Here is a 14,862-nt window from a genome sequence, read left to right on the forward strand (position 1 = left end):
ATATTGCTTATATTTAATATTATGAGAAATTCCATAACCAACGCCATTTTGTTTACCCGCCTAACATGATTTACTAGACGGTCTTTGATTGGTTCAATTTATAATTATGTAACCCGACTATTTGTAGAGCTTAGCCTAAAGTGGGCTCTTTAATCACTGGCGGCCATGTTCGTCAGCATGTTATTTATGATTAAATAATTCCGTTTGGAATATTGGCGATCTCGCCATCGGCTTTGCAATTTACAATATCTGTTATTTTGATAATAAATTTAACAGGAGTAAAGGGCATTATCCTCCCCCCCCGTTTCATTTATAATTCCGTTCAGAATAATATTGGCATTTCGCCACATTAGTTTTGCAGGTAATTACATCTGTTATGTAATTAATTTGCTTGAGGCATAAAAGATGGCCCAAAAGGAGCTAATGTCAAAATGTGATGCTAAAAGGTTTCGCATTAATGGTGCGGTAAAGTGGTTGGAAAGTAACGACCCTTCTCCAGACTTTTTCAAATCATGAAAATGAAAAAATTAAGAAATTTACGTGCGGAGTTCATACAGACCATGCCATAAAAACACACACTATCAAATTACCGACAGTAGAATTTTCACGGCCCATTGTTCTATCATTGTTGCTAAGCAACAATATGGAAAAATGGCTTTACCGATGATAGTTAAGTTAAAATAACGCTTTGGATTATCGATTATCGGTAATTATCGAGGATATTCTGAGACAAAAATAAACTAAGATCACTCCCAGCCTTATATACTAAAGTTCTCTAAATTTTAAAGAAAATCTGTTCAGCCGTTTCGGAGTCTATAAAGAAACGAACTCACACACACAGACAAAGTTGAATTTATATAATTGCAGAGATATATTAATATGATAGCGTATCTTGAAGCACATGTTCCCATGCGGAAATTTTATAGCAAGCCCAACTCTCCCCAATGGTTTACTTCTACTTGCACAAGTGCCATTGCTCAAAGGCAGCATGCATACGACAGATTTAACCGACATAAGTCCAGTTCAAACAAACAGAAGTATATAGAAGCTAGAAGTAACATAAGAAAGAAATAGCGACGGCTAAGAGAGAATGTGTTGAAACTACTAAAAAATGCATCGAAGCACACAAATTAGGAACTCATGACTTCTGAAAAATCTACAACAGTGTAGTAAATAATGGGCAATCAACAATTCCCTCACTATCCAACAATCAGGAGGTTGTTTGCTCAGCAACCGACAAGGCTAATATGCTTGCCAGTCGGTTTGCCTCGAACTCCACACTGGACCCATCCAACCACCCCCTGCCTGACTTTCCTTTGCAGACAGACGCCACGCTAGACGATCTAAAAATCACCCCTGCTCAGGTACACGCTATCATAAAAAACCTTGACACTTCAAAAGCATGTGGACCTGATCTCATCCCAGCTGTGCTATTAAAAAAGTGCTCAGCCAAAGTAGCTCCAGTTCTCTCCAAACTGTACAACAAATGCCTTAATGAATCTTGCTTTCCGGGCTGTTGGAAAACTGCTTCTGTGGTACCATCATTCAAGAATTCTGGCGAAAGAACTGACCCATCAAATTATCGCCCCATTAGCCTCCTCCCACTTTTCGCTAAAATATTTGAGACCATATTTAACCATGCTCTAGTCCATCACCTTGCAGATTCTTAATTTCTGACTGACAAACAATATGGATTTAGACAAGCCCGTACCACAGAAGACATCCTCACTGTAATCTCTGAACGTATATACCTTTCACTGGACAAAACGGGGGAGGCCAGAGCGGTAGCTCTAGATATATCTAAGGTTTTTGACAGAGTATGGCATGAGGGTCGCCTTAGGAAAATTAGATCATACGGTTTCACTGGTAGAATACTTAACGTAATTAAATCCTTCTTAGATAAGAGAAAAATCCAGGTTGTCCTCGACGGTCGTACATCTAAACAATATGATATAAATGCGGGAGTGCCTCAGTGGGTCTATCCTTGGACCTCTATTGTTCCTAATATTCATTAATGACCTCTCCAACAAAATTGCCTCTGAGATAGGTACATATGCTGATGACGCCACACTCTATAACAGGCATGACAGGAAAACAAATTAATACATAACTAAAGAAATGGCAAAAACACTAGAGGATGACCTTCAATCTGTAGTGGAATGGGAACATAAATGGATGGTCACATTCAATGCTGCCAAAACTAAACTGGTTTCCTTCAATGATTATATGAAACCTTCTCTGCCACCAATAGCAATGGCCAGTGACTCTTTATCTGAGAGTACATCTTTCAAACTGCTTGGCTTAACGTTCACAGGAAACATGAGTTGGAACAATTACATTGAAAGCATTGCCAAGGCCGCTGCAAAGAAGGTAGACTCTCTCTATCATGCTTGAAAACTACTGACACCTGAAAGTATCCTGTACCTCTATAAGGCCACCATTCGCCTATGTATGGAGTATTGTTATCACATTTGGGCTGGTGTATCTGCTACTAGTCTCTCGCTTCTAGACAAGTTTCAAAAGAGAGTCGCCAATCTGATAGGCCCTGGACTGGCATCTAAGTTTCAGCCTCTGTCCCATCGACCAAATGTTGCATCCATCTGCCAGTTCTACAAGTATTTTAATGGTGAATGCTCTGGCGAACTGCAGACACTTGTGCCCCCACGACGTAGACACCCTCGACAAACCCGACAGGCAGCTAAATCCCACTCCAACACAGTAGAGATCCCTAGATGTAAAAGATCTTTCTGCTCCAATAGTTTCTCCCCAGAACCGCTAGACTTTGGAATTCCATTTCAGGTCCCTGCTTCCCCAACTGTACAGACATGCAGAAGTTTAAGTGTAACGTGAACTGACATCTTGCTGCCCAAATCCCTACATAGTACTCAAGTAGTTGTTGCCCCTGATAGCAGGCCCTACACCAAAGTGTCAATTTGCCTTGTTTGGGGCGAAAATGTAATAAAAAAGAAGAAAAGTATGTGTTATTTTGTGTGTCACACTTACATCGTTTTTCTTCCTTGTGACTTCGTTTAATTGTTACTAGCCTGGGTACCCGGCGTTGCCCAGGTGTTTGGAGGTATGTGTTGAGCAAAAAGAGAAAAAAAAGTGGTAGTAGGCAGGCAGGCTCGAACCCGTACCGCGAAAGAGGAAAAGAACGTAAAAAAAAAACGTGATGTCCTATCCGTTGTGTCCATTCTTCATAAGTTTTGGTTTTGGTTTCGATTATAGCTGATCACACTTAAGTCAAAGATATTTTTATAAACAATTTTATCAAGAATTCTTCATAAGTTTTCGTTTTCGTTTCGATTTTAACTGAAGGAACTCAAATGATATATATATATATATATATATATTTAATTTGAGTTGAGACAGAAACAACATGGCTGACGAGAGCCTTGCATCATTTACGTTTTATTATTAACTGGTCCCCTTTATGTTGGGCGTGAAACCGACGGTAGCGATGTTTTTGTGAACTTCTGTACAATTAAATAAATAAATATTAAGCTCTTATATCGAAAAAAGTTTTCTATGTAATCGAGCTCTTTATTGGAATTCTTTCCCCCCAAAACAATAAACAAATATATATATATATATATATATATATATATATATATATAATTTAAAGGAGATTAGAATAATAGTCTAAAGAGCTAAGTGTATTTTAATGTAATAGTGAAATTACTAGTTTAATTAAAATACAGGAAATGCTCGTTGTAATTTAGATATATAATAAGCTCGATAGTTAAATGTCCTAGAGCTAATTCAATATTCAGTAATGTGATTTATAATTTAAAATTTTTTTAAATTTTTAAAATTTAAAAATCAAAATTTAATTAAATTAAAAATCAGTTTCATAAGAAGGAACAACAACAAAGTCAATTATCTGTACGATCGTTTCGGAAATCCGTGCTTTTTATTTGTGGTATACATGAAGTCACGTAGAACAATTATACATAGTTTATTTGGTAAGCACGGTCTCCTCATCAGCAAATTTAGGAGGATTTCTATTGAATTGAAAAGACACCAAAAATAAACCTAGCATTAAAAGTAAGGCAGATGAATCTGAAAAATTGAAGTAAAAGGTTTGGATTTAAAATTTATAAGAAAATTAATAAGAAAATTGGTATAGGTTAGAGATAGAAATGAGTAGAAAAAATATATATATTTTTTTGAATTTACATAATAAATTTGATTTAAAAATATATAGATATATAATTACCTTTTGGTTTTTCTTTTTTTGAAATCAGGAACTGTATTTAAAGTAGTCATTTAGATGTTTGCTATTGCTTTTTATTTTATTGAATGATGAATTTTAAAAGGGCGACGCTCGTGCAGTAAATTGTTTCCGTTAGCGTATTTTGATTTAAAGACGCTACAGTTAATATCTATAGAGAGAGAGTATTTATTTTGCAAGTTTTTAAGGGGAGATAATTGTCATGGCTTTATTTATTATTTGATTTACGAGTCTAAGGGCGGTAATTGGTTTAACTTAATTTATTTAAAAAAAAAAAAAGTAATCTATTTTTACTAATGAGTAATTTTTAATGATTTAAGGTGGTTTATATTTATTAAATTTAAACCAACGTTTATGATTACATGATAGAAGCCTGTGTCTTGAATTTACTAGTTTGGTTGTGCTTTTTATATCTTCATATTTTAAAATTTTTAGGGTTTCTTTTGTACATAATGTACAAAATTTATCTCCTGGTTTATATGATTTGCAAGTCTCAATTATTTGCCATTTTAAGTTGAAAGAAATATTGCTATTTTTTAGTTGCCAAATATAGTTGGATAGAGTAGTTTGGTTTGATAGAGAGTTATTTTTAAAAGAATGTTTGTGCGTTTCTTAGACATAATCTTAAATCTTGAAAATTCTACCTTTGAACCATACCATAAACCTAACCAATCACTTCTATATGTCCACAATCAATCAAACCACCCTAAATCAATATTAAAATCAATAGTTCCCAATATAGCTCTAAGAATTTCTAGACTGTCTTCTACTAAATGAATATTTACCAAAAATGAAAAATACTATAATGAAGCCCTTAAAAACTCTGGATATAATTCACAAATTAAATTCATAAATGAAAATGATAGAAACATAAACTGCATTAAAAATAAACCTATTAAGAGCGTAATAACATATAATATGGCAATGTCTTCCCGTATACGAGTTAAGAAAAATAACCAGGAGACAAAAAAAGATAAAACCAAACTAGAAATATTAGATAATAATATAAATAAACAACAAGCTAAAACCCGCAAACGTAAAAATAGACACAAGGAGATCCTATGGTTCAACCCCCCGTATTCCAAAAACCTAGAAACAAACATAGCTAGAGAATTTTTTAAAATATTAGATAAGAACTTTAAAGCCCCCCCATAGATATAATAAGATTTTCAATAAGAACACAATTAAAGTCTCTTACTCTACTATGCCTAACCTTCATCAGAAAATAATTAGCTCTAATAATAATAAAATTAATAAACTACAAAATGCAACTATACAAAATACATCGGACTGTAACTGTAGAAGAAAAAATAAATGTCCCCTACAAGGCTCATGTAAAATTAAAAATGTTATCTATAGCTGCACAGTATCAAAAACTCCAAATATACAAGAACCTATCAACAGCCATAACTCAACTACCAGATTAAATAATAACACCAACTTAAATCAATCTACCGATCAATTATTAACCAACCCACCACATTATAATCCAACAATAGACCTAACGGAAAATAATCATAATAATCAAGAGGTAATATATATTGGTTCCACATCTGGCCCAATAAAACATAGAATTTCAACGCACAAACATTCTTTTAAAAATAACTCTCTATCAAACCAAACTACTCTATCCAACTATATTTGGCAACTAAAAAATAGCAATATTTCTTTCAACTTAAAATGGCAAATAATTGAGACTTGCAAATCATATAAACCAGGAGATAAATTTTGTACATTATGTACAAAAGAAACCCTAAAAATTTTAAAATATGAAGATATAAAAAGCACAACCAAACTAGTAAATTCAAGACACAGGCTTCTATCATGTAATCATAAACGTTGGTTTAAATTTAATAAATATAAACCACCTTAAATCATTAAAAATTACTCATTAGTAAAAATAGATTACTTTTTTTTTTTTTTTTTAAAATAAATTAAGTTAAACCAATTACCGCCCTTAGACTCGTAAATCAAATAATAAATAAAGCCATGACAATTATCTCCCCTTAAAAACTTGCAAAATAAATACTCTCTCTCTCTATAGATATTAACTGTAGCGTCTTTAAATCAAAATACGCTAACGGAAACAATTTACTGCACGAGCGTCGCCCTTTTAAAATTCATCATTCAATAAAATAAAAAGCAATAGCAAATATCTAAATGACTACTTTAAATACAGTTCCTGATTTCAAAAAAAGAAAAACCAAAAGGTAATTATATATCTATATATTTTTAAATCAAATTTATTATGTAAATTCAAAAAAAAAATATATATATTTTCTACTCATTTCTATCTCTAACCTATACCAATTTTCTTATTAATTTTCTTATAAATTTTAAATCCAAACCTTTTACTTCAATTTTTCAGATTCATCTGCCTTACTTTTAATGCTAGGTTTATTTTTGGTGTCTTTTCAATTCAATAGAAATCCTCCTAAATTTGCTGATGAGGAGACCGTGCTTACCAAAAAAACTATGTATAATTGTTCTACGTGACTTCATGTATACCACAAATAAAAAGCACGGATTTCCGAAACGATCGTACAGATAATTGACTTTGTTGTTGTTCCTTCTTATGAAACTGATTTTTAATTTAATTAAATTTTGATTTTTAAATTTTAAAAATTTAAAAAAATTTTAAATTATAAATCACATTACTTAATATATATATATATATATATGTATGTATGTGTGTGTGTTAAATAAATGATATATTTTAAGAAACTATATGTGCGTGTGTGTGTGTTGCATAGGGCATATATACTTAAAGATGACGGGAATTCATATTGAGGCACATATATAACGAGGTGATGATAATTCTGATGGGGAGACATTTATATATATTACATCATGCGATTTGAGTGCCGTGATCATTTTATTCTGCAAAAATACACATCGAACCTCGGCAATGCCACAGAACACAGCTAAGGGTCCTTAGAAAAAAAAAACAACGCGAAGAAAAAAACTGCTAGAGGAAATACATACATAATCACAATAATAAAGAAACAGTCGTAGATATGAATAAAAAAAAAACAGGAAAAACACTCACACACGAAAAATGCAAAAAAAAAAACAACAAAAGATATGAGTACATTCAGCGTATTCATTGATAAATGAAATTGCTTTGTTTTGAAATATACAGACACACACACACACACACACTCACACACGCACACACACAGATAATGTGAACAAAGAATGCATTTGTATATACACACGAGAAGTTGGAGTCATTCAGTTGGCATTGTTTTGAAATCATGTATATTGTTTATATAACTTGTCAAATGCGATCGCAGACAAACGGGAATGCTAACCTGTGACTCACACGCAGATCCGATCAGCTGACCATCTCTTCCGGTAAATTTGTCTTCAATATGATTTACCATATTTGGACAGATCTAATAAATATTTTTCATATTCATCCCACGTCCATCTCCACAGTTAGATATAAAGATAGACCGAGATGGATAGATACAGAAATGGATAACTAAATAGATAGATAAACACTTTCTTGTGTTCGACCTATTACATAACATTCCTTCCCCCTTTTTTATCAAAATGTATGGCGAAGTCATACATTACTACCCACACTTACTGCGAAGGGAATACATATGCTCACCCCACTGGCAAAGAAATGTGTCATGCCATTACCCAATAAATAATGTTGCCACAGGGTTCGATTCTAGACTTATCCTAATATCATTGTCACTTATCTAGTATGTCTTCTTATTTACATGAGAAGGGGACGGCCCTTTCATATATATTCTTTATACGTTTTGGTTTCGGTTCCGATTCAAGCTGATGCACTCAAGTCAAGTATATAGATTTTTGTTTTACTTTGTGAAATCACAACTGTATAATATATAAGAATCGCTAGAAAATTGACTCTGTAAAAATATATACGATATCTGCATGAAGTAACATATCATATTTAAGCGTATTTTACGACAGGGCTACACACTGGGTGTCCCTGCTAGCTTACATAAATACTTTTGCACTTTTAACAAAAGAGCTACAATAATATCAGGGCATCTCCATTTACGCTGAACATCCGCAGAATGCCAACATCAATATATTACATATGAAAGAGTCCCCTGCAGAATTTACATAGACCCTACTAGTTATAATTATTCAATGTGCGCAAAGACATAAGACATATTTAAAATAATATCTTAAGAATTTTTACCAGGTGCCTGTACATAGGTTGCCCATATCATTTTTTTAATTATATTTGCATGATTCTATGAGATCTTATTTCTTGTCACAGTTATATTTATTTTATGTTATTTTATTTATCTACTTTTTGATTTATTTTAATTATTCTTATGGAGAGTAGATAATGCGGTGGATGTGTTATCGGCAGCTCCAGTAACTCTCGCCACTCCTTTTTTTGTCCCTCAGTCCTCATTCAAATGAGTGATTTTTCTGACAAAGGGTGAAGAAAAAGCTGCTTCCAGGTCGGAAAGACTCTATGCAACAGGTAGGTAGTATTTTGTGAACAGTAGTATGAGATGTCGGAAATTTTTCTGTCTCTATATCTATCCTTGTGGTCATGTCACTAGTAAGGGTGCTGGAGGTAAACGTTTGTCTGGGCTGACGTTATCCGCCTGATAGTCAGGGACCCGAACCTTGGATTAACCACTAAGGAGGCTGTCCTATCAGCAGGTGCAAAGTACTGGGGCTGCTGTATTGCCATTTAGTGAATGGATTCTGGACCTTGCAGTAGTCTCTGGTACGGGCCTCTCGATGCAATACTAGTGGGTAATTGTTACGGCTTTACCTTTTCATGTGCTACAAAAAAAAAAAAATTTCCTATCCTTTTCTCTCTGTCGTTCCCTCTCATTCTTGCTCAAACCAAGTATGCTGACCTGTTCCACAAACCCCAAAACCTCAACATGAAACATCTCAAACACAAAAACTCGAATAAACTTAGAACCCCATCTTCCAACGTAGACCCTACTACCTTGTCTCCTTCTCCAACATCAGGGGTCTACGTTCCAAACTTCCAGAGGTTGAAACCCAATTACAGGAGACGAAACCGGACATATTCTTTCTAAGCGAAACTGGAATAGGGCCGACCACTTCCCTAGATGAATTCATAATTAACGGATACTCTAACTTAACATCAAAATCTGACCCCCAAGATCGCCATGGGCATGGAATATGTGCCTACATTAAAGATGGCTTCCCGTGTGTAGGGATATCTCAAGAGAAGACCCTAATCTACCTTATATGTGCTTCCGGGTTGCACTAGCTTACACTACTGTATTTGTATTTGCCCTCTATCGCCCCCAGAACAGTGGAGTTACTATCTTTAAGGGTATATCTGAGAAAATAGACCACATCCTGTCTGCACATCTCTCGGCTAACATTCACATCTGTGGTGACGTCAATGTCCATAACGTGGAATGGCTGACCCACTCAAATAAGACAGATGCCGAGAGGAGGTTCTGTCATGACTTTGCCATTGCCTATGACCTCACTCAGATTGTTCGCGAGCCCACCTGAGTGCCAGATACTACCGGTCAGTTTGCAAGCCTTCTGGACCTTTTTCTCTCAACCTCCCCTGAGCTATGTTCATGCACTGTTCTTTCTCCTCTAGGATCCTCTGTTGTATCAGTTAAGATAAAAATGAAATGTAAGAAGTCCCCAGACATACCCCTCCACTGTACTGTATACCGATACTCCATGGCTTACTGGGATAGCTTCTGTACATTCATATCTGATCTACCGCTGCATTCCTATTTAAAATGAAGTGTCCTCTATAGTATCAGACCTAACCGAATGGTTAATTGTAGGCATAGACCGATTCATACCATCTAAAAAATTCCAATAAAAACCTAACAGCCAGCCATGGTTTTCCCCAGAATGTTCTGCTGCCATTGTGCACAGAAATCACTTTTTCCATAACTACCAACGTAATAGATGCACTGAGACTAAAGCTGCTTTCAGGAACGGCAGCAACCACTGTAAAAGAGTAATAAAAAATGCAAGAGAATTATATGCCCAGTCTGTTAAATCCAAAGTAGATGATCAGCGGCTTGGATCCCACCAGTTTTGGCAAATAACAAATAGGATCCTGAACAGAAGTGTGCGTTCTATCCCAACCATTATCAATGGACCAGAGGTCATCTCGTCAGCATCAGACAAGGCCAAACTATTTGCAAAGAACTTTGCAGCTAATTCTACCCTATGCGACGAAGGCCATCAACTTCCCATATTTCCTCCTATAACATAAAACACGATAGGTAATATACAAATATCTGTGCGTGAGGTTGCCAAGCTAATCAAGAGCCTTGATTCCAGTAAAGCAACTGGCCCTGACGGCATCCCAATTATAGTGTTAAAAAAGCTTCAACCTGAACTTGCTCCCATACTTACAAAACTTTTTAAGCGTTGCCTTAAGGAGAAGAGCTTTCTGACACCCTGGAAAACCTCACCAGTATGCCCTGTATTTAAGAATTCAGATGATAAGTCCTCTCCCTCTCAGTACAGACCTACGTCTCCTGTGTGTCATGAGTAAGTTGCTGGAATCCATACTAAATAGAGAAATAGTCAACCACCTCAGCAGATATAACATCCTTAGTGACACGCAATATGGTTTCTGTTCTGCAAGATTTACCGCAGATGTGCTAACAGTTATATCTCATAGGATTAGCGAATTTCTCGAGAAAGGCTACCTTTCTAGGGCAATTGCACTTGACATATCAAAGGCCTTCGACAAGGTATGGCATAAGGGCCTACTTCACAAGATTTCCAGCTACGGTATAACTGGAAATGTTTTCTCAATCATTAAATCATTTCTCTCTAATAGGCTCATATTTTAAGTCGATGGACAAAAATCAGAGGCCTGCAGTATAAATGTTGGAGTCCCTCAGGGGTCAATCCTGGGCCCAACTCTCTTCCTGATCTACATCAATGATCTCCCTAAACACATACTTAAATCATTCGTTGACATCTATGCTGATGACACGACCATCTACGGCAACACATCAAAGGCTGTAAATGACAAAGTTCTCTCTGATTCCCTCTCCTCTGATCTTGAGCGTGTAGTGCAGTGGGGGAAGAGGTGGCTGGTTACCTTTAATGCATCTAAAACCAAACTCCTATCTTTACAACATCAACGCTCTGATCCCCATTTGGCATCAATTGGAATGGATGGCTCTCGCCTCGGAGAAGCTCAATGTTTTGACAAGCTTCTGGGCTTGACCTTTACTCCTGATATGGAATGAAACACGTACATCAAGTCTGTTGGCGGGGTCGCTGGAAAGATGGTAGGTTCCTTCTACTGCTCCAGAAGATATCTCACTACTGATGCAATTCTCTATCTATATAAAAGCCAAGTACGTCCAAGGATGGAATACTGCTGCCATATCTGAGCAGGAGCTGCTAAAAATAACGTATCCTGCCTTGACAGAGTACAAAATAGACTTCGTGGCTTAGTGGGGGATGCCCTTTTCTCTTCCCTGCAACCTCTCTCCCACAGAAAAGACGTTGCGAGCCTGTCTTTTTTTACCGTTATTTCCATGGCAAGTTCTCGTCTGAGCTCTAATCTCTGGTCCCTCCTCGCCAATCCTTTACGATAACACCCGTCTAGCTGAAGCCACTGTCAAAAATATTTCCCACTCTCTATCTGTGCCTAAATCAAAAGGTAGATTCCATGAACACAGCTTCTTTCTTAGAACAGCACACCAGTGGAACTCTGTTCGGTCTGCCTGTTTCCCACCTAACTACAACTTGGATGTCTTCAAATCCAACATAAACAAATTCCTGATGAACCGCCCCCTTAAGTAGACACTTTATGAAATCTCAACACTAACGTACAACGTACTGTACATGCAATAACCCTTATCCCTGAGTGGCTTCCGGGCCTTGATAAGTGGGGACCTCCTTGTAAAAAAAAAAAAAATTATTTATTTATTTATTTAATTTTTGTTTTTATGTTTTTACTTTTTTTCTCTTGAAAGCTATTAAATATTGGTGATTATTTAACTTTAATTTATCTAGTCAAATATTAAGCAGGATAGTAAACGACATCATCAGTGCCTTCTCTTTAGTTTAATCCATGACACTTTTCCAAAACAACTGCAGCTGTGTTTGCAACAGATTTCTTGGACTTTGTAACTTTCTAATCTAAAACAATATAATGAGAACCGATTCTCAATACTATATAATCGTACAAGCCACAACTGTCAATCTACTATGCAGTCCAGACTCCATTCAACCTTTTACTATTTCGGTCAGTTCTCGATGGATGCTCATTATTTTCAGGCTGACCCTCTCAGACTTTTTCAATGGAATCTCAGTATGAGAGTCACATCACCACGACCTATGTTGGCTGCATCGTATAGTTATTCCTCGCCATTAACATTAAGGGTCCATATCTCGCCTCTAACACAAAATATCTAATCAGCTTCCTTTTAATAACCCATCATCTCATCGGCAATCCGACTTCTCTCCCATGGGCGCCGATAACAACCCCGTGATAAAAATCACACCTATACACATTTTCCAGTGTCACAATCCCCGATCTTATAATTTCTTTTACATTTTAATATCCTACGGGGGGTTAAAACAGAAACCCCTGCATATATTATCTCAAGTACCCCCCCTTATTATCTAAGTATCTTTTCTTTTAAATCAACTTTCTCAGATTCGAAAGCTCTGGATACCTCCACACTCACAGTCAGATCTCAGGAAAACCCGCTTTCACCTAGTTACACAGAAGCGCCCCCTACAGCTAAAATCTAAACGATATCGATCTTGATCAGAAGAGATTGGTCATTTCAAACACCCAAGCCAGAACACTTCAGAATACGTAACCTAAGCTATCCCTATTCGTACTTTACAGTAACTATATTACGGTACCTGTTATCTCCACACTGCAAATATTAGTCTTCCAGTGTGTCGAATCAAAACTCCACATATGGAACCACAACTAAACTCAATAAATTAACTTATCATATTACGTGCCGCACACTACAAGTTCTTAAACCTCTGATTACCCATTCGGTCAATAAACGTGCTATCAACACGTAGGGAAATCCCAAGATTTACTTTCCAATTCGGTAACCGCAAACTGCGCAAGCCGTCTTGCTAGACAAAAAAAAATGATGCTTATTGACTCTGCCAAGCTGTCCTCAGATGAATCTCCACGAGAAATTTCCACCCACAGATCAGCTGTCTGTGTCTCCATAAAACCAAACTCAGCTTAAAACAATATCGTTTAAGGTTTCCGGGAGAGGAAATTATTCAAATCAACGCTGTACGCATAGGATTAGTTACATTTATAACTTAATTTTCCTAATGGGTTGGCTTATTGTCACATGTCCGCACTTCTAAAATTACTTCGAAATTTATCCCTGTAAATACACATACAATACAAATCAAATATTACAATCAAAATTTAGACAAACAAAAACAATCATTCAATTCCATCCGCAAAGAGAAAAAAAAACGCAAAACTTATGCTGAAAAAAATCTCCTTGTCGGAACCTATTCATAAACGATTGTCTCATCAGAAAAAAAATATCTTGTCTACTCTGTAGATCAACCTACTAGAGAAGATAGCTACGACACCTATTACGTATATCGAGGTTCAAAATTATCTTGGACAGACTATAAATAGATGTACACATTTTTTAATTGTTCTTTTACATGGTTTGTTGCACTTTGCTGTTGTTTTGCAAAATGAATTGGATTTGATTCATTTGAATTTTAAATTCATAATAAAGTACTTACTTTTTTTATTGGTAGATCATTCCAATTGTCAATCAAATTACTTCGAAAGAGATCTGGACAAAGGATTCTTGTGCATTTTACAGGTCCCCAATTCTCATAAGTCCCAATGCCTAAAAATGAATCGCTAGTATGAAAGCCACTTCCTCTCTTGACAAAATATACCTTTAACCATTTATCATCTGAAAATGTACAAAACGGATTAGTATCAGCGTGTGATATGCATCACTGTATTATGAAATATGCAAAGAATGAAAAAATTGCGTCCTAAAAATGCGTGGATCAATCGCGCTTTTAAAGTAAAATATATATGCGGGTGACATATTTGACTTTCGTAGCTAGATAAATACCAGGCTTCCACGATACAAGACTAAATATAGAAGCCTCTGTTCAGTCTCGAAAAACAATGATAACCCTGTAAGAGTAGCTGTGCGTGTAATTGTGAGGCAAGGGTTGTGCAATTACCATCCACGAATCTCCTGAATCGACATTGCTTGATTCCAGTGATAAGGAGAGATCCAGCAACGTTGAACCTGGTCAGTACTAAGATGGGTGACTATTTGGAAATTTCAAGTGCCATATGTGCTCTTCGCTTATCTCGGCATTGTTTCCAGTCGTCCTGAAGACTAGATAATTTGTTCCTAAATACATTTAATATTTAAAATACGTTGCATGATGGTTAATCTTAAGTATAATTTGAATCAGAATTATATGCGTACGTTTTTATAACTAAACTAGATGAATATCCGTCCTAGTTCGGATAAACTTAATCCACCAAACAGAACAGTTGTCCGCCGTTTTTATGTCCTATTGCGAAGATTAATCAAGATATAATAGTACCAACATTTTTGTCTAGACCTTATTTTAATTTTGCTCAAAATCCATTACAT

At 35.8% G+C, this 14,862-nt stretch overlaps 1 protein-coding gene across 1 annotated transcript in view; it reads right to left on the minus strand.

The window, feature by feature from the left end:
- The window catches only part of LOC145241475 (uncharacterized), a 60,362-nt gene that overhangs the window by 23,431 nt on the left and 22,069 nt on the right, over positions 1 to 14,862 (minus strand). The window contains exon 3 of the mRNA XM_080104466.1: positions 13,976 to 14,154. Coding sequence (XP_079960592.1) covers positions 13,976 to 14,154 — 179 coding nt within the window. The remainder of the gene's footprint in view (positions 1 to 13,975; positions 14,155 to 14,862) is intronic.

This window comes from Euprymna scolopes, chromosome 2, assembly GCF_053919585.1.
Source record: "Euprymna scolopes isolate OS-2025 chromosome 2, ASM5391958v1, whole genome shotgun sequence".
NCBI classification, from domain to species: Eukaryota; Metazoa; Mollusca; class Cephalopoda; order Sepiida; family Sepiolidae; genus Euprymna; species Euprymna scolopes.